Raw genomic sequence first — 20206 nt, 5'->3', positions numbered from 1 at the left:
AAATTTCTGCTAGCAAACTGTCCCGTTTGGACTTGCCTGCTCTCTCACCCTAAGGCTGTCTCCAGCCTGAAATCTGGCATGCAGTGCTTTGGCTTTTCACATGCAGATTTTGAAGCATTTGGTGCTGAATTGTTCCTGGTGATCACATCCAATTTAGGAATGCTATTTCTGTTTTCTTCCATAATGAGACAGCCCTGGCTGGGACCTCCCGTCTGTGGGCTTGTGTATGAGCTGTACTGGCTGTGTTTGCACTGCAAGTGAGCTTTGGGCAAAGGCAGTGTTGGATTGTGTGGTCAGAAGGGACATCTATGCCAGGGAGCAATCTGCCCCTTCTTGCTCTCAGAAAACAAATTTGTCTTCTCTCCATATTTCTGTAACCAGTATAGGCAAAGCTCGAATGAAAAAATGTTATTTTGGGGAAAATAAACTTCAGATATTGAGCTTTTCCCTTGATATTAGGTTTGGATCTTGGTAAGAAGGTCTTGATCTTGCTCTTAGCTGAAATACAGTTCTCTTTCAGTTCAGGCACTGCCTCTTTGGGGTCCCTTTGCTTTGGAAATGAAACTGATGTAAATGGAAGGTAAGCAATGAATGAAAGGACCTTAATGTTAGCATTTTAGCTATCAGTTGGCTCTTTTACATTTGATAGATTTTCCCATCACAGGCAATCTGTGTTCTTGCTTGCTCAGATCCGCGCTGATGCCAAGTACTAAACAATGACACTATCTATCTTTCTGCACAATTTGCCAATTTTGGTTACTTTTGAAGCCCAGTGTTTCTGCTTTAGCCTTGTGAATCTCCCTTATAGGGAGAACAAAATGAACAGAAGAGTGCTTTCTTTAGCAAAATATTTAGGGTTGATGTCCCTCTGTAATTTATCTCCTTGTTTTATAAACTGCAGTACTTAATCCACTTACAGTAAAATAAGTCAAAGTAAAGATGTAGTAAAGAGTTGTTGTTTGTTGTTTACAGTGAATTGCCTTTCAGATAATCAAATGAAGTACTTTATTGCAGTTTCACTTCCAGCTATGACCTTAAATAACGAAGGTTTGACTTGCTGCTTACTAGGCTTAGGGTGATGTTTTCAAAAGCTCTCTCTTGATTGTACCTCTTCCTTCAACAATCAGCAGGATTTTGCCAGTGACCTCAGATGAGCTAGCTTTAGAGCAGCAGTGGTTTTGAATCCTCCTCCTGCAGAGGAATGAGAAATGGGATCTTTCTTTCACAGGGAACATTGCAGGAGTTGGCAAAAGTCTCCCTCTCCCCGCCCTCAAATTCACGTTGTCTATCAAACATAGCTGCATTTTGGTCTTTACAGAGTCCCCTACGAAATATCACAAGAGACAGGCCCATACAGCAGATTAATTATCTTGCCTCCTAGTTGCCAGAGGTGCTTAATTTCTTCTTTGGAATTGAATATGACTCCTGCAATTAAATGTTACTCCTCGACTTTAATGTTAAATTAAATGTTACTCCTCAACTACTGAGTCATCTCACTTTTTATCTAGGTGGAAGCAAGGCATTAAGAGCAAAATCAGAAGTGGACTTTGATACCACAAGTAATGGTGTTACTGCAAATTTCCCACCTGTTATACTCAGATACATGGAAATGAGGTTATTTGCTGTTTCCTTATAAATAATATAAGCTGAATAATTAAGTTCATTGCAGTTTCTAGTGGTACAGCCAGTCTGACTGTATTAGATGGTATTTGATTTTGCCAGATAGCTGTGACTGAGTTAAATGTTTAGAATCCTTTCTTGATTATTCTAAATTCAATGCATACTTTAAAATGTGAAATGTTATGGAAGATTATTGCTTCAGTTGGACAAGCTACAAATGAGAGCATTGTTCTTGAATGCAGTCACTCTCGTCCTGCAGTAGTTTACCTAAAAGATAAGTTGCAATCCCATAATTTCAGAGGGAGTCAAGTAGGACTCCCAAGTTTAACTGGGGGGAAAAGATATTGAAGTATTTTCTGCATTTAATTTGAGATTTTTTCCCTTCCCATTCTTTACATGATGCTGCATCATTTTCTGGGACTTTGATAACTTTCCTGCTTTCAGTAAAGTCTGCTTTCAGTTTCCTGGTGGACATCTCAGTAGCTGTTACTATGTAATATGTCATTAAGAAATGTGTTTGAGGCTTGCAGAGGCAGGCACATGTTACACTGGCAAATTTCACAACAGGTGCATTTTCTCTTTAGGTGGTTGCTACTGTTCCTCAGCTATGAGGCGTGAAAAGAGGACAAGTGTCTCATAGTCCTTACTCAGCGCCCAAGACAATTCTCTTAAAAAGCACGTTTGTCCTGATTGTCCTCACAATTAATTTCTGCTAGAAAGCACTCAAGGAATTAATTAATTTTAGCCTTTCACTCATCCAAGTATTTTACTGTTTAAAAACTTGGTAGTACCCATTAAAAAACCACAAATGCTTACTGAAGTAAGATTTTTCCTCTGCAAAACTTGCTTTTCTTTTGCAAAAAGCAATTATTTGGCTTTTAAAAAATACTTTTCGCAAGAGTTAAGGTGCTGGTCACTTTGGAGAAGAGCTGGTTACCATATATATATTGTGATGATGCCAAGTTGGGATGTGAGAGCGGAGGCTTCAGCTGGAAGCTCCTGGTGAAATTCCATCCAGGTTTAAATGTTCTGTTTTGTTAAGACCCCTCTTGTAGTTTCAGCTGGAAACATGTGGCCTTTGTTTCGCTTCAGAAGGGAAGAGTGTGTGTGATCTGTATTATATAAATATTTTATCCATGCTTCTCATAGAAAATGTTTTCTTTGTAGTACCAAGAGAAGTGTTGACTCTCAGCTGTAATGCAGTGGCCCTTTCAGTTTTGAAGTCTCTGTTGTGTGTAGTGATGCGATGCTCCTCATTAGGAAGAAGATTAAAAAAAAAAAGTTGCAGTCTTTCAGCTTGTGTTTGAGGGGTATTTCCCTAAGGGGTTGGACTGGGTGCAGTTCTGGCGGACTGCTTCTGCAGGAGTTAGAGGTGTTGAGTGTTTATGACTGGTTATCAAAGTTGGCTGGAAATGGTCCACTAACTGGCTGAAGCTCGATTTCAGAGTTGAAGGGCACACATAGAAATCCCCAGCCCCTCTCTCTCTACAGCTCTGTTCTCTGCAAGAGTGTTTTTATGCCATTCTTTGTTGTCTGGATAATATGAGGGAGGAAGGGGTAAGGAGGAAGAAAGCTGTTTTTTACTGTGAGAATGCCCAATACCTTCCATAACTAGGCTTTGGCTGAGATGGTGACCTGTGTTAGTAGACTACAAGTAATAACAAAAGTATCTGTGCAGAAAATGAGTGCAGTAATTAAATCTCCTTCTTTTTATTTCCCCTCCAAAGATCAAAGAGGTTTGAGTCTTGATTAATGTGCAACAGAATTCATTAACATAGTAAAATGTGGAAAACCAGGCTATTGGTTATTACTACACAGACATTTGCTTTAGGGAACTATAAATACTTTTTGTTCAGTAATTTACCCTATTGCTTTTGCCATTGTTTCAGTGTATGCAACTCACTCGAGAATACCACACCTAGAAATTTAGATGCAACCTTTATTCTTCTGTATGCATATCATTTTTTTAAAAAAAAAAAAAAAAAAAAGGATGCAGAATGCTGCTTCTGTGTTCCTGTCTTGCTTTCCCAGGCAGTGTGTGCAGGGCTTTGCTTCGCTTGCCTGCTCTTTTTATACGACATCAAGTGCTGTTTATTTTTCTCCTAGCAACCTACTGGGCTGCTCTTTGTCCCTAGGTCTAAAAAGAAGATTTTTTTTTTTCTTTGTAGGTATGAATGTTTATGGTTGACTGCTTTGTGTTGAAAAATGTGAGAAAATTTCTCACCTACTAATGCTCATTTTTGAGGTAGTCCCAAAAGAAGAAATTATAGCTAAGATTTTTTCCAACACAGCAAGGTCAAGAGTTTTTCATAGATTTTACTTCAATCCAGAGTCTTTTTTAATTTGCATTATTTGCTTGAATAATGTAGCCCTCCTAATATTTTCCAAGCCACTTACACTTAACTAATCACTTACACTTATCTTCAGCATAAACCTCATTGATTTTATTTCTTATTGAAAACATCAGTAGTAGCAAATACAATCCTATTGGCTCACAGTCTATTAGAAATAAAATTATATTAAATGTCTTGTGGTGTGTGAAGAGGTTAAATCAAGGAGAGTCATCTGAGAAAGTCATCCTGGTATGCAAAACATAAATCTGGTTTATATTTAAACTATGTGTCACCCACCAGCTAAAAATAGCAGTGATCATTAAAAGCCAATTTGCTGCTAAACATTAATAGACATTTATTACATCATAACAGATCTGGAAGACAATTAAACTTATCTTTTTCCTAGATAACTCTCCTTTGAAAATGTGTTATTCACCTGGCTTTTGCCATTAATCTCATTTACTAATGATTTTTGTTCCTCTTGATATTGTGCATGTATGCATAGAGTTGTGTGTAAGGTGGTTTCTTGTTGTCAGTGTCGTTCAAGAGCAGTACATTTTCAATGGGAAAAGTTATTATCCCTCTTTATACTGCCTGTTAACTTCCTAACCAGCACAAAAAGTGAAGGTACTTTACAATTTCTTAGAGTAAAACAAGTCATATCTGCTACCATCCATTTGAGAAGAGAATACTAAGCAAGAGCAGGATAAAAAATACAGTGGATGCACATTTTACACATAGGAAATAGATTACAGTTTTCTGGCTGTTTTCATTGCAATTCCTCAATCAAGTGGTACCTTTTCCCTGTGTTATTCCTGCATATAGTCCTATTTACAAGTAGTGAGTGAAGCTGGAGCAAGTCAAAGGCTGAGGAAACCCAGCACTGTCAAAAGTATCGCTTCCTACAAGAAATGCAGTCGTGAGCCTGGTATTTGTGGTTCATGTGTCGCTATCTGTCAGGTCCCACAAAACAAGCCATCAAAGCGGGTGGGCAAGGCTTTGTGCTTCAGCTCAGCATTGCTCAGTTCTCTGTAGCTGTCCATGTCTTTAACTGTGCTCTTTAACCTTCCCAGCCAAAGAACTGTGGGGCCAGCTGGGCTGTGAAGGAGAGTGCCCCAGGGTGGGCACAAGTAGCCCTTTCCTCCTTTTCTGAATTGCAGGGCTCACAAAAAGTGGCCCACTGTCATCTTTGTAAGTAAAAAACTTCCCTGACGTAATGCTGCTTTTGGGGAGCAAACAAAATTTTGTTCCTGGCCGATGCATAGAGAGAAGGAGGCTGCTAATATGAGCTCTGGGCTGCCTCCTGACGGATTCAGGCAAAAGAGAAATGGCTTCTCCCTGCATTCCCCTGCAGACCTCAGCAAGAAATCCCATCCTTGTAGTGAAGGTAAATGTCACTAAACTTTCTCTGTGTATATCTGCAGCTGCTCGTCAGTCTGGAGCAATGCAAGTTAAGGAGGTTCTTTCCTGCCAGGAAGAGGAAAGGAAGAAAATTAAAGGTGGTATGAAGGAGACAGTAGGAAGGATAAATGAATATTGAAAAGCATGTTAAAGGCTGCATCCAGAGGCATTTAGGAGTAGTCCTTTTCTGGTCCCAATATCAGACTTTGAACCCTCTTTGAACTCTCATGGAACTTTCTGTCACTTCCGTTGGCTAATTTTCTCCTTGGAGGCTGTCACTTCCTCACGGTAAAAGCAAGACCCATTGCAGGATGTGTGCCATCACAATTACAGTCATGGCAAGGCTCTTGGAGAAATGGGGCCAGGATGTGTGGGAGAGGTGATGCCTCAAAACATAAGCTGAGTTTATGGTAGCAAAGGGAAATTAAAATTATGCTGACCCTGGTGATAAGTTTGCATTTTCAGTGCACGCACCACACGTGTTTTATTTGTCACAGAAGAATTGCCGAAGGCTCTGTGGAATGCAAATAAGCATTGTGAGAGTATTGTCAGACCCAGACTTTCAACATCCTGTAGCATTCACAGGAAAAAAAAAAAAAACAAACTAAAAAACCCGTGAATTGATTAAAAGTAATGCGAATTTCAAATCAAATATGCTATGTTTATTTACCACCGGTTTACCGAGCCTCTGAGCTGTATTTGGGTCCTATTTTAAGCTTCTCTCTGCAAGGAGAAATTTACTTGAGAAGAAAGCTGAAATTTTTATTATTGCAAGGAGCTGCCACATATTGAGTTTTGCAATGAAATCATAACTGTTGGCAATACTGTGAAGAGTGCTTGCTTATGCATTATTTTCCCTCTATAAAGATGTGCTATCAACTAAAACATTTGGGGAAGATGGGTGTATTATGTAGGTATAATAAATTTTTTGAGAAAGATCTGAACACCTCGCCGAAATTTTTTCAGAAGATTGTTGCAGTGATTGCTGTGTAAGATGATGACATAGGACTGTTCCAGGTGGTCAGAAGTTTATGGTGCTGTGCAGCTTGTGTGAAGAGCTGCATAGCTTTTCCCAGTACTTACAGGGTTTGTTTTTTTTTTGCCCGGATGGGTTTGGAGTGGAGGGACTGAGATGCTTCTTGCCAGCTGTGATCTGCCTTAGCAGGTGGTGCTTAACCAGCGAGAGTACCAAGTTTTTTGTAATCAGTTTTCAGAAAGCCCGTTGATCTGGGGTGGTAATGCAATACAAACATTTGCATATTTTACCACATCCTCACATGATACTCTGCACCTTTTGAAATTTTGCATGTGTTATCATATATTTGCACACACGCAGGGACCTTGTGAATGGTGTACTTTCCTCTTAAATCTGTGATGAATTATATTGCCAAGGATAACCAGCAGGCACTTAAAGAAAGTCTGGAACATTCAGTAGCTGTGATATTCAGATGTACAATTCAGTACATTCTTTCTAAGCTTCTAGACCATATTTTCAAGACTTAACTTTTCTCTCTGTTACTTCCCCCCATCGTTCCATGTGTAGTCACAAGATGTGTGAATGGCTTCACTGTTAGTATAATTATAATTTTCTGCTGAAATTGCTTTGAATCTGGATTGAATGGGAAAACCAAAAAGCAGCTGATAGCTCAAGTTCCCCTTTTGACCTCTGGAACAGCACAAAAGCCTCTATTTCACCTACACAGGAGAAAAACCCCAAGAGCTACTATATTCAGCTGGTCTGTATTCGGGTGTGCTTTCATCAAAGGCTTGATTAATCTGAAATGAATTAACTCAGTTAACACTTGAGAGTTATTTTGCAGCAAATCCCGCAGAACATCTAAAGAGCTCTTTGTCACTTTGAATTATAGCCTAAACAGGTGGTTGATGAGCCTGGTTTGAGCTGAGAGTGGCTCCTTGCTGCCCTGGCCTCTCTCCTCAGGGAAGTGTAAGTAGCACTGCAGTGATAGCCGAGAATCCAGGATAAACACAAACTTATTAGACCTTGTTGTCATTTTTGTGTGTTTTTAAGGTTTTTAAAATTACTTTCCAGAGTGCTACATCAGGTATAAGGGTGGAAATAAAAAGCAGAATGGTCTTGGGTTCTCAAACAAGGTGGATGAAATGAATATTAATGTACAGGAATGGCAATTCAGTGCAATAGAGGTGCAAGTGCTCATTTTAAACCTTTCTCGGAAGAAGTGACTTAGGAATACTGCGTCATTTTGCACATACTGGGTGAGAGGTTTGAGTCATTTCCTTCAGGGTCCACAACCCCAGCAGAGGTGTGAGAGCAGAAGCAGGGTCTGCAGTACAGAAAGAGAACATGTAGATGTGAGCAGTTTGAACCACAAGCTGGTGTGTCCTGTCTAAGAAAGATCCCTGGCTCTCACAGTGCTTCCTCACATCTGGCAAACTTAAAACTTGAAATCAAGAGCTAAAAGCAGTGGACAACTCTCTTTTTGAGAAACAAAAGTGTTTTTTTTTTTTAACTCAGTGAGAACTCTGTTCATCCTATACCACAAACACTTATGAAGTCATTCTCCTGGGCTGAATGCAGACAGAGATAAAAGTTTACAGACGATTCAGTTTGTCTCAGCAACATGTTCCTGACTTCCTTAAAGTGTACATAGAAAAATCTGTCCATCAATGACCATGTAGCAGTAACTTCAGTGGGTGGCTGTGAGTGAAAGTGCATGTGGAAATGCCAGGAGTGCAGCTTGCTCCTGCCCTGCTCCCCCTGTGTTATACAGTTAGTAATTCTGTGTGACCTTTTACAGGGCAGCCTGTGCTGCTGCCTCCACAAAGTGACCAGGGACCCACGTCCTGAGTACCTGACAGGGAGAATGAATTGAAACATGATAAAGGTGGAAAGAGACTGGAGGAGCAGAACCTTTCCTTTTTAGCAATGTTGCAGAAAATAAACAAAACAAAAAAAGTGGTTTGCAAACAACTTATGGCCAAATGTATTGCGGAAATTCTTTTGTTTACCTATTCATAATAGGAGTGGAAATACAGCTCATTCTCTTACTTAAAGAAATTTTCTAACATTAAATTGAAGTTAATTTAATTTTGCAGATATTGCATGTTTTATTTTTTTCTTGCTGGGTTATTTCTCTTCCCTCTCTTAACAAAATTCTGAATATGTTGCCTGAAATAATCTCAAGTACCAGATGCTGAGAATGGGGAATTACACCCAGCTTGGACCATCAGCCTCAAGGAGTTTAATTGCTTCCAAAATTTTCCCCTCGTAAATAGTGAATTTAGACGATATTTGTTAGAAACATCACACTCATTTCCTACTTAGTAGGTGACTTCAGCCACAGGAGCAGAGTCAGTGCTGGAACCTTTTCTATAAAGAAGTATAAAGCAATCCTTGTATCCTTGGTTTGTTTAAGCTGGTTTTGCTCTGCACATTTTCAGGGGTGGGGAGGAAATTGCTGCAAGCAAAACTGGATAAGAAAACCCCAGCATTCTTATCTGGCTTTTGCTAATGGGCCACTTGGTAAGACACTCTCTCCCCTCCCCTGGCTGCCTAGAAAATGCTGGATACCCGAAGCAGCTTTTGCCGTGTGAGAAGGGTAGGGAACAGCTTTGTGCAGGTGCAAATGCTTGTTTGGAGGAAGGCAGTAATTAAATGGAGTTCTGACAGGTTTGGCTTTCGCTGCTCTGAATTCTGCTTTGAATTCAGCCTATCTGTTCACTCACCACATGAACTGGTTTCCTTTTCTTTTTCACCCTCCCTGTAGGCTGTCGACAGATGAGCTCAGAAAATGCTCCATGTGCTGCTTGACATCAGCTGCTGAAGAACAGACTTGGGTGGATGTTGAGATTGTCAGTGTATCTATAATGCTCTTTTATGAGCAATGCCTTCATGAATACTTCACTGTTCATCTCTGCACTACGAGGCCTTAGTTTCCTTTATTTAGCTTTATTTATCTGTCAGTAGTACTTTGAGCTGGATTTTTGGGAGCTGCCAGCATGCAGTTCTGGTTTGGGTGATGCAGCAGATCAGGCTGTGAAGGTGTCAGGGGCAGCCCTTCGGGCATAAAGGTCAGTGAGCAGAAGAACTTTCTCTTAAGTCAATGCAGGCTGCATCATCTTTGTGGTTAAAGTCCAAACCCCTTAAGTCAAACCCTTAAATTTTTTACTGTGATAGTGTATTCCTTTCTTGCATCAATAAATGTAACACTCTGCATTACAGTTCACAGATAATGAACTGTTCTCTCTAGTTTCTCTCCTTGGCTGTACTTTACCTGGAGGTAATCCAACAAAGTGAATTTTGTTTTGCAGGCCTTTTTTTGCTGCTTGTGGGAGTTGAGTGACCATTAAGAAAAAGTCTTGTTCTGCTCATTTCCTATGTAGCTGTTTCCCTGCAGATACCCAGTTCTCAAACACACTGTGATTATTTGATTACGTGACATACAAACCCACCCAGAATTTTGCAGCATTCCAATGTACTTGGTTAATCTAGAGGTGCCCTGTGTTGTTAAACACAGCTGGCATGTCTCCAGACACATTGTGTATTTGGTAATATTTTTTTGTGGGTTTGAGCTGGAGGCTTTGCAGAAGGAAGTTTAAGGGCAAGGTTGTGCCAGCCAGCATGTGCAGGCACCCCCTGACAGGTCACGTCTCTGGTGTGTTCTCCTCTGGCAGGAGGGATGGTAGGGCAGAGAATATTTGGTCAGATTTACAACTGGAGTAAATGGTGCATAATGATGCAGTCCTGTTGTCTCTTTTGCACAGGAGCTTTGTGACTCAATAATGTACTTGCCAGGAGGATGAAATGTTTATTTGTGGCTCTGGTGGTTCTGAGACATTAGTTCTCAAAAATTAGTGTTTGAACTTTGCTGAGGGTGTGTGAATGCTTTGCTCATTCAGCCTCAGCCCGTGAGATGGTAGAAAAAAAATTTCCTAGAATCCTATAATGCAGGAATGTATAGACAGATAAAAATTTAAAGGGCTCTGTGTAAGTATTTTGCTGACAATTATCCCTTTTCTGGGATAGAGAGCCTAATTAATTTGTGGCTTCTTCAGTTATACCCAAAACCCTTTTACTGCACCATAATGTTGTCTCTTTCTAACAGGCTTAGATTTATCTAGAACTGATTTAGTTTAAACAAATCAAAATCAAAACCAAACCTTTGCTCTTGACTGCCTGACTGACCTTTTGCTTCAGGGAAGTGTACCTGTGCTTGGATAGCTTTCACCCATCTCTGTATGCCTTTTCAAATTTTGTAGCACAAAAAGCTTCTCACTTTTAAAATTTTACAGGGGATGCTATAGAAAAAGCATGCATAAATAATGCTGTAGTTTAATGGGTACTGGTAGCCTACTAAAATATAAATGGAAAACTTGATCACTGTTTAGAATGTACAATTTAAAATATTCATGAGGCTCTTCCCTATTTGAAAAACAGACTTTTAATATTATCAATGACCATTTTGATTAGTCCCAGCTCAAACAAAGTTTTAATTTCAAGGATGTCCATAAAGAAGCCACTTGACTGCAGATTGACCTTGGTTTTTTTAGTAACCTCACATACAGAAATGAGAAAAAAAAACTATGGAAACTAAATGCTACATTTGAGTGAACAAATTGCAGGGACAGACTGGGGAGGAGAGTCAAGTGAGAAAATAAAATCTTGGCAGTGCAAGATATATTTATTAAAAAAAATGCAGCTTCTTTATAGACTTTGGTTCTGAACAATATGGGGTTTTATTTAGTTGATCAGTAAAGATAGGAAGCAAAACAAAGGCCACTTTGTCATGCCAGACTTTCAGAAATATACCCACATCACAATGGCATGCAGCACAGTTTTTTCATACAGCTTTTTGGCTCAGACTTGGTTTTGGGTAAGAACAAAAGTTGGCAAAAACAGCTTCTGTGCTCAGAGAAGAATAACTTCTGTTGATCAGAGATTTTTGGAGAGATTTTTAATTAGACCAGCACTGTGAAGACTGTGGAGTCTAAGGAGTTCAAAACAGATATGTAAAGTACTTTTCGATTCCTCGTATTTCCTCATCATTTCAAAGTCAGTGGGGAGCTAAGTTTCAAACTGCTGCTGCAGTTTAACTCTGTGTAGATGTGTTTTTCCTGCCAAGTTTGAGTCACCGTGGCCATCTAGCCCCTTCTGGAGAGATTAAGATGATGGAGAGCTGGAATACGTTCTCTGGTTAAATGAGCGAATGTTTCTATTCAAGCATGGATTCAGATTTCCCCGCGCTTTCCTCTGAACGCGTGGGATGGACAAGACCATTATTTTTAATTCCACAATAAATAACTGCAGAGCTCAACTAGCAGTGAGTAGAAAGTAGCTGGTTATAGGATAAGGGTGACTTTGGGCTCTGCTTGGGTTCAAAGCCTGGTCCAGATGCAGTGATTAAAAGCCGTACAGGTCGCCTCAAACAAAGAGAGGCTTTCTGGCATATCATCAGTGGAAATACTCCCAAGCTATGTTACTAATCCCACTGCCTGGCCTGGTATCTTGCCTTTAGCATCCACATCAGAGGCATGACAGAAATGCAAAAGGGAGGGAAAATCTCAGTGTTTCTGTTCAAAACTGCTGTCTTGGGGCCCTCTTTTGAGAGAGGAGGCAGAGCATTGGTTATCCACCGACTGGTAACTGGTTTTCTGCACAGGCATAAGTTTTAATTCCTGTTTTATGTAGGAATGTGCATGCATCTGAAGGGCCAGGGAGTGGGGAAGACACATTTGCCTTTACAGCTGCTGGCAGCAAAGAAATGCAGCAAGACTTGATTGAAAACATCTATCTTACTGTTTTACTAACTGCAGGTTTTTTTTTTCCTTTCTCCTTTGTAGGTCTCAGACTCTGGATACTGGCTGTGGGATTTTTTTTCTATTGTTATTTTTGATTGGGTTTTTTTTCCCCCTTTTTGGATGTGAATTGAAGGCCAACAACAGTTGAAGTGTTGGAAGCAAGTGCAGGAGGACGCTCACCTTTTTATTTGAACCCTTGTTTGCTGGGATACTTTCAAGCTCTCCTTCACAGTCATGTGGTCATCACAGCTGCTGTTCTTCACAATGCTCTTAACACCGTTTGCCCATGGTGAGTGAGAGATGGTGTAAATGTGCCTGTGGGAAGGGAAGAGAAGAGAAAATAGCAAGGATTTTGTCTGTCTTTTCCTAATGGTGTGGTTTTTTTTACAGGATGTTGATATCTCTCCCTGCTTGCTCCTCATGTCTTTGAGATTCCCAGGTTACATTATGACTTAACTACTGAAACAAAGAACTCTGGTGACACATAAAGGCTTCTTTTTCTGAGTTTAGCTGCTGCATTAGACAGACTTTTTATTCCCTTTTCTTGGGGAAAATGGATTTATTACCAAACAAGTCAGAGTAGGGTAATGAAAAATAAAAAAAACACTGTCCCCCCCACCTGCCTTCTTCCTGAAGTGAACTTACTCCCAGTTGTCTCTACCTCCTGCCCTGCAGCAGTACAGGGGCACAGGGAATGGGAGCTGTGTTCAATTCATCACGTCTTGTTTCTACTGCTCCTTCCTCCTCAGAGGGAGGAGCCCTCACATTCTTCCCCTGCTCCAGCATGGTCTCCTCCCATGGGGTCACTCATCCTGCCAGCAAACCTGCTCCAGTGTGGGCTTCCTTCTCCACAGAGCCACAGCAAGGCTGCAGGGGCACAGCTGCTTCACCTTCAAGGGAAATCCCATCTCTGGCATGTGGAGCACCTCCTGCCCCTCTTGCTTCACTGACCCTGTCTCCAGAGCTGTTTCTCTCACAAAGCAGCAGCTTTGTCCCCTTTTTTGGATATGTTATCCCAGAGGCTCTAGCACAGTCCCTGATGGACTCAGCCTTGGCCAGTGATGGGTCTGTCCTGGAGCCAGCTGGCATTGGCTCTGTCACACGTAGGGAAAGCTTGAAGCAGCTTCTCACAGAAGCCACCCCTGTAACCAGCCCCTCCCTCCCCAAAACCTGGCCATGCAAATCTAGTACAGAGCTGTAGCAGGAAAATTTCATCTCTTTGATTAGCCAGGAAACTCTTAAGTGAAATGTGACGCATGTAATTCTTTGAAAAAAGATTTTGAGGCCTGTTGGGTTCTCTTGATATGAGAAACCCAAGTGTATGCTCTAGAAGTAAGCTGCCAGGTTTCTCAAGTGCTGAAGGGTTCAGGAGCTCCTATTAGCAGTGATGGTTATAGCACTAAATGCTCAGGGCAGAACTTGGGAAAATCTGTCTGCCTGATTTTTTCTGATGCTTAAATGCAAGGTGAGCTCTACCAAGGATCTTAATCAAAGGCCAGTGGAAGCATGTCTGTAAATGACATTACTCCCTGTATGTAAGCTGTGGGTCCCTGCTTTTAAAATATTTATCAGGCTTTTTGAGCTTTTACGAGCTGATCCTTTGTGTATGTGCTAAAACACTGGAGGAAAATTTTACAGGAAAGGAGGTGATGAAAAAAAATGAAAAAATGCGATTGGCTGAACATGGCTATAGAGCACAACCTATCTTACATAACCTTTGGGGACAAAGGCTATCTGCAGTATTGTTCTTTAAGCAAGACTCCTCCTCACTGACTTGAAAATTAGAATGAGTGTTTAAACTGAGTTGACCAATTAGGGTGAAATGAAAGAGCTATTCAGAAAGGTGCTCTCCAATTCTTTCCAGGAAAGTTAAATGCTGAATGTTTTGTAAATCTTTATAATTAAGTAGTATTAACAGTGAAAGCTATTATTAGTTTAAATATGCCTCTGGCAGTTTTGTTCAGGATTTTCTGTGCCACTGTAGCTGGAAAGTCCTGCCTGATAGTCCCAGTAAATGAAAATGTCACAAGTTATCCTAGGAGTGATATTATACTACAGATGAGCAAATGCCAGAGGTGCAGCAACTATGTCTGGAAATATTTCTACTCTTTATGCTCCTCTCCAGACTAAATGTACAGGGTGTTTGCTGTGGTGGTAAATTTGACCATCACCCATCCACCCAACACCCACATTATCTGTTCAGCTGCTAGTGGAAGTGTGACAGCTATCTTTGAACAAGGGAGGGAGAACACCCTTGGTCTGAGCCAAAGAACTTCATTTGGCTTTCCCTGTTCTGATCTCTTGAGTGGCCAGGATGCAGCTTCCATCTCAGCACTGTGGCATGCTGTTTAAACACATGCCACAACCTCACCTTCCTTATAAAAATAGCCTAGTTAAGCACTGCTTTTTTATCTATTTTTTTCATTTTCTCTTTGAGTAATCCCTTTTTACTACATGCATAAAGCATTCAGAATTTACACTTAACAGGAATCAAGCCATTTGAGTTCCTCTTTCATGATCTGGAATGACTCCTGTACTGTAGTGACTGCTGGAGATATGAGCTACTTTTTCAGACTGACCTTGCTACATCTCATTCCCTTTTTGAGTTCCCTGACACAGCCTTTTCATCCGTATGGTAGCTGCATTACAGACAGATTTCTTAGACCAGTGATCTCATAAATTGTAGAGGTGGTGGTGGTGTTTTGGGGTTTTTTTGAGGGGGCTTGGGTTTATTGTTTTTTGGTGGTTTTTTTTGTTTTTTTCTTTAGCTGTATCATTTCTTGGAGTAGATTGTGTGTCTTGGGCTGTGATAACAGGTATGGAGTCAAAGGGTGTATACTTCAGTGATCTGCAAGATGAAAAGTAATCTTCCAGAATAGTGCCCTCATACAATGTCATCTTGTTGATAAGCTGTAGAAATCACAAAAGGGGAAAAGGTCATGAGTCCTTGCATTTCCTCAGTGATGATGTTAATCTGCTCTATCCAAAATGCACAGGCACAGCACTGTCTAGTTTTGCTCAGACTGCTTTGAATCATAGCTCTCCAAAAAAACTGAACCATGCGAAATACTTAAGATAATAATAGATTTGCGTAGTGGCTGCTTTCTTTACTGTTACCCTTGACTTGATTGGAAAAAAGCTTACAACTTATGCCACAACCTGGAGCACTGTAGAAGCCCCCCCAAAAGCTACCCCCACTCTTAAGCTGCAGCAATGCCTGTAAATCCATTTGTTGCCTAAAACTAAAGCTGTTACATAAAATCAGAGAATTACACAAGATAGACTGAAATAATACCAAGGAATAAAATAAAGCCATCAGCAATAACAATAAGAGCAAAGCCTTTTTCATCCTTTGCAAGGGCTCTGCTAAGGGGACGGGACTTTTGCACCCCTGCCTTCTTTTTGCCCCTCTTGGGAAGCTTTTCCCAAAGCATCTGCAGGTCTGGACACTGGGAAAGTGCTCCTTGGTTTGTGTTTCCCCCCACGTACACCTGAGCAAACGGATCCTCTTTCCCTGTGGCAGGTGGATTTCCAAGAGGCATTTTCTGGAACGAGCAGCTGTTCTCTTCCTCTGCCTTCCTCCCCTTGACCCCAAACAGAGCAGATTGCTCTTCACCCACAAATGAACGCTGTCAAAAGTTCACTTGAAATGAGATGGACATGACAGGCAGCAGCTCAGTTTGCAAGCCTGGAGAGATGTACACCTGCTCTGTCACATTGCTGTCGTGCTCGTGTGTGGCTCAGAGCTGAGATTTAAGACTTCCAGACTGCTGGACAAAAATAATAATAGAAATAAAGGGATTCAGAGCTGCACGCTGTTAGGAGCAGGACAGGAAGAATACCACACTGATCACTGTGGAGTGAAATTTTGCACCTCTCCAAAGAAGTAACTTATTTTAGGCTCTGGAAGAGAGCTGAAGGCCTTTTGTATAGAAAGATCTTTATCATCCCATCAGATTGGTTTATTATTTGTTTGCAAATTACTTTTTAAAGATTGTACTGCGTGTCTAATTATGATAGGCAACAAATAATGAGTTAATTGTTGTCATTCTGCTTCTTTTAATAATCCAAAAAGGGACAGCCACTTCTTTTTCCAATTAAGTAATAATCCAATTTGCCCAGTTTCTGTTGGAGATTGTTATAAATGCAATAAAAGCAACAGGTGCGACTACTTACCTGTTTCTTCTGCTGCTAAGCTCTTGCCTTGTGCTTGTGACATGAGAGTGAGCTGTCAGCATCTTGGATCCTGCTTGGGCAAAATTCTGAGGTTTGGTTCCTCCTGGTCTTGCAGCTGCTTGGGATTGTTTTGTATATATTTTAACCCTGTATTTACTAATGGGTTGCACACTGTTCTTTCCTGATGATCCATGGCGTGGGTTAGTCATTGCTGTGATTGCTTAAATTCCTTGATATTTTCCTTGATATACAGTGTAATTTTTGGGTTAGAGCCACACACTTGGCCTAAACTAAGCAAAACTAAAGTCAGAACAAATTAAACAATAATGTAACCAAAACCTGGCTGAAATTACAGGACAAACAATAGGTATCTGCATCATGGTTTAAGTCCAGCTAGCAACTAAGCACCACACAGATGCTTGCCTACTTCCCTCCAGCCTCGTATATGAATGTGATTCTGTATTTTCATACTGAATCCAAAATACAGCACTGTTCCAACTAATAAGAAAAAATGAACTCTATCCAGCCAAAACCAGGACAATCTGACATTGCAGCTAGGACAGGCTAGACAAAAGTTATCTGATCCCAGGGGAAGTTGCAAATGCAGCAAAGTTTCTCAAATAACTTTGGAGATTAGAGCTAAGTTTAACCTAAAATAGGTTGTAGTTCACACAAAGCCTGTCAAGTCCTGGAGCCTGGTATTGTTATGAAGCTTTAGGCCCAAAACTGATACTTGACAGCACCAAACTGGCAGAACTACAGATGCTGCTGGCCCAGTTCTAAACTTAAAAAAAAAAACTGGTTGCCTCCAATAATTCATTTTTGCGGTCTTGTGGCATAGCTGTGAAGTGACCTTCCTGCATTTAGGGACAGATGCCATTTTGTCTCTCCATATGAGAATTAGTTTGAGATGGGGCTGAGCTAATTTATCATTTGCAGAGTAGGAAATGAAATTTGAAGTCCTCTCAAGTCATTGCAGCTGCAAGGAAAGAGAGCCTCGTCTGCTGTCCTGTTCCTGCCCTCTGAGCTCCCACTCCATCTTTGCAATGCTTCTGGGAGACAGCCGTGGCGAGGGCTGCATCCTTGTGAAAAGATGGCACTCCAAGGTCAGGCTGATCTCTGCAGGCATTAGCAGGTCCAGATGCCTGGCCAGTTTCTGTGGGAACAGTGGAAATATTTATTACTGAACAGCACTGGTAGTTGCCTGGTGACAATGATTCTGTTAAAGCAAGCAGCATTATCTATCTTGGGGGAATATATGGTGCTAGCAGGCTGGTCTTTGGTGACAGAGTGCTGTTTAATGTGAGCTGAACATTCGCCTCGCTACTATTTTAATACGGTGAAAATACTGTCACTGCTTAAAATACATACTGTGTTTCTTTTATACTTGTACAAGTATTATGTTAGCTAGTGAATGGTGGATAATTGCCTTTTACTATGATACTCTTTATACAGTCACAATGAAATACAAGATACATGTTTTATTAGTTGTGAAATAGCCAAGTTGACTTCCAGGCTTCTGCCTAACTTCAGTGTTTTAAAGATTAATCATCCTTGAAATATTTATAATGTTTGCTATTCTTGGCAATTTGTATTACCTGCAGCCGTGCCACCTTTTCCATAGTGGAACAAGTGATCGAGGAAGGCTATTCCTGATAAAAGGGAGGTGGCTGTTCTCTCTATGAACTACAGCATTAGCATGCTTTCATTAGCAGCATTACACTAAAATTGGGAGTATTAAGTTCCCCATCTGATGATAGATCAATCTATAAACTGATAGAGGGTGAAATTCAACCTTTTTAAGACTATTCACTATTTAATTTTTGTTTAAGCCATTACACAGTGCAGAGGTCTGTGTGCAGGCCCCCTTCTTTCATGTCTAAATTTCACACTAAATCAGGAGGGAGGTTTTAAGTGGGTTTTCTCATAATGTGTGAGTTTTTCTTCAGTTTTTGGCAAGTGTCTGCTCAAAGAATCTTCCTCCTGTAGGGAGGAAACAAGACCTTTTCCTCCCAGGGTTCCACATCAGGACTAGGGCTATTTAATGTCTTCATCAGTGGCACAGACAAAGGGATCAGCTTGCTGCATCCTCAGCAAGTTTTTTGTTGACACCAAGCTGTGTGATGCATTGACATGCCTGGAGGATGAAATGCCATCCAGAGGGTTCTGAACAACCCCAGGAGAAGGGGCCACAGGAAGGTTGGAAGGTTGTTCCACAAAGCCAAAGAGTTCCACTGTGAGGGTGGTGAAGCTCTGGAACAGGTTGCCCAGAGAAGCTGTATATCCCATCCTTGGAAGTGTTCAAAACCAGGTTGGATGGGACTCTGAGCAACCTGGTCTAGTGGGAGGTGTCCCTGTCCCTGGCAGGGGGTTGGAACTGGATGGTATTTAGTCCTTTCCCATCCTAAACGTGTGATGGTTTCTAACATGTATGGTGTATGGCAGCAGTGCATGTGGGTTTCTTTCTGAACCACAGCAACAGAAGATGTGCTTGCTCTCACAGCAGCAAGAGGGGGTAAGCTGTGTTACCTTTCAGGCCTGAAATATCTGATGCTTTGGCCACTTGTAACAGTTTCCTGACAAGACTGATTTCTGTTCTCTAGTGACCGACTCTGAGCTCTGATTTTTTCAAGTGTTAGCCAAGCCATAAGATGTGACAGCATGTGAATTACAGTGCAGTAATTCCCACCCAGCACATTCAGACACAAATATGAAGGCCAAATGGCCTCTGTGCAGTCAAGTGTGAATTATTGCACCATAATTTAATTCCTATTATATTTTACTGTGATTGTAAAAATGTTTTTTATTAGTGAACTTCTTTAAGAAAAGTCAGTTTTTAAAAAACAGAATATAAAAATGCAATGCTGAGCATCTCACAAAGAGGTGTAAATAGCTTTATGCAATAAGGAGTTTTGTTAAATCCTGAAAAATTATATTTGTGTAGTTAATAACTCTAGGTAATGAAGAGGTGTCATGGTGCAGACATCTGCTGTCTAAAAAAGCTGACCTAACTCTAAGTATTCATTTTGTATCAGCTGCCAGGCAGTTGCTAAGTAGAATGATTACGTTTCTTTGGTTTTGACCAGGTCTTGATTTGATCGGGAAACCTTAGCTTGCAGCCAGTCTCCTGAGCCTTCCAATCTTCTCCCAGTTCAGGCTTTGCAAATATAATGTCTGGTTCATTTGGGTTTTGGTCGTTTTGAGCAAATGCTGAGCCAATAGACAAGGTGGTTTGGTGGCAGCAGTTTGGAGGAGCATCAGAAAGGATCAGGCTGATGTGTTGGGGAAAAAATAAGCCAACCTGAAAACAGCTTGGGTGGTACTGCAGAGGAAAAACAAAAGGGCAATGAATGCCTTAAAAGTCTTTCTTAATTTTCCATTTCCTTTGTCTTTCTACAAACCTTTAGCATTTTTTTTTTTTAAATTGAAGAAAAAAGTCAAAGCTCATGCAGTTAAGGGGGCTTGAAGGTTACCAGCGTAAAACCTTCTTCCCAATGAATTGCTTTGAAAGAATTAAGAGAAGCCATGTGCTTGAAATGACAGGATCTCTGGGGTATTGCCTGGCCTGCTCTTGGAATTCAGGAGGGTGTTGAAATTATCCAACCATGCTGATCCGGGTCTGTCTCTTTTGTAGTAGTTCCTGGCTAGCAAGCACTGTTAGATAGCCCTTTTCCTCACCAGTCCTTGTCATAGGTAAGCACAAAATAAATATGGGATTGCTATTAAAAATGGGCACTTTCAAGGCAGCTACTCTCTAAATAAATTTTACTTATGTTCTCAGCAGCTTACAACTCACCAGGACATTGATGGGGCCAAAGCTGTTTCACTTCTGATGGATATGAGTATTAAGATTAGCATCCCAATGAAAAACCACAGTGGTTTTCCATGTAAGTGATGCA

At 40.8% G+C, this 20206-nt stretch overlaps 1 protein-coding gene across 1 annotated transcript in view; it reads left to right on the top strand.

Annotated features, from left to right (window-relative positions):
• The first annotated feature begins 515 nt into the window (after nt 1–515).
• Nucleotides 516–20206, top strand: part of ADGRL3 (adhesion G protein-coupled receptor L3) — a 318746-nt gene continuing 299055 nt past the window's right edge. Inside the window, exons 1-2 of the mRNA XM_041412143.1 lie at nt 516–580; nt 12174–12420. Of these exons, the coding sequence (XP_041268077.1) occupies nt 12366–12420 (55 nt within the window). The 5' untranslated portion in view covers nt 516–580; nt 12174–12365. The remainder of the gene's footprint in view (nt 581–12173; nt 12421–20206) is intronic.

This window comes from Onychostruthus taczanowskii, unplaced genomic scaffold (genome assembly GCF_017590055.1).
Source record: "Onychostruthus taczanowskii isolate IOZ18803 unplaced genomic scaffold, ASM1759005v1 scaffold38, whole genome shotgun sequence".
NCBI classification, from domain to species: domain Eukaryota; kingdom Metazoa; phylum Chordata; class Aves; order Passeriformes; family Passeridae; genus Onychostruthus; species Onychostruthus taczanowskii.
The sequence above is the reverse complement of the archived record's forward strand: the minus strand, read 5'-3'. Positions and strand labels throughout refer to the sequence as shown.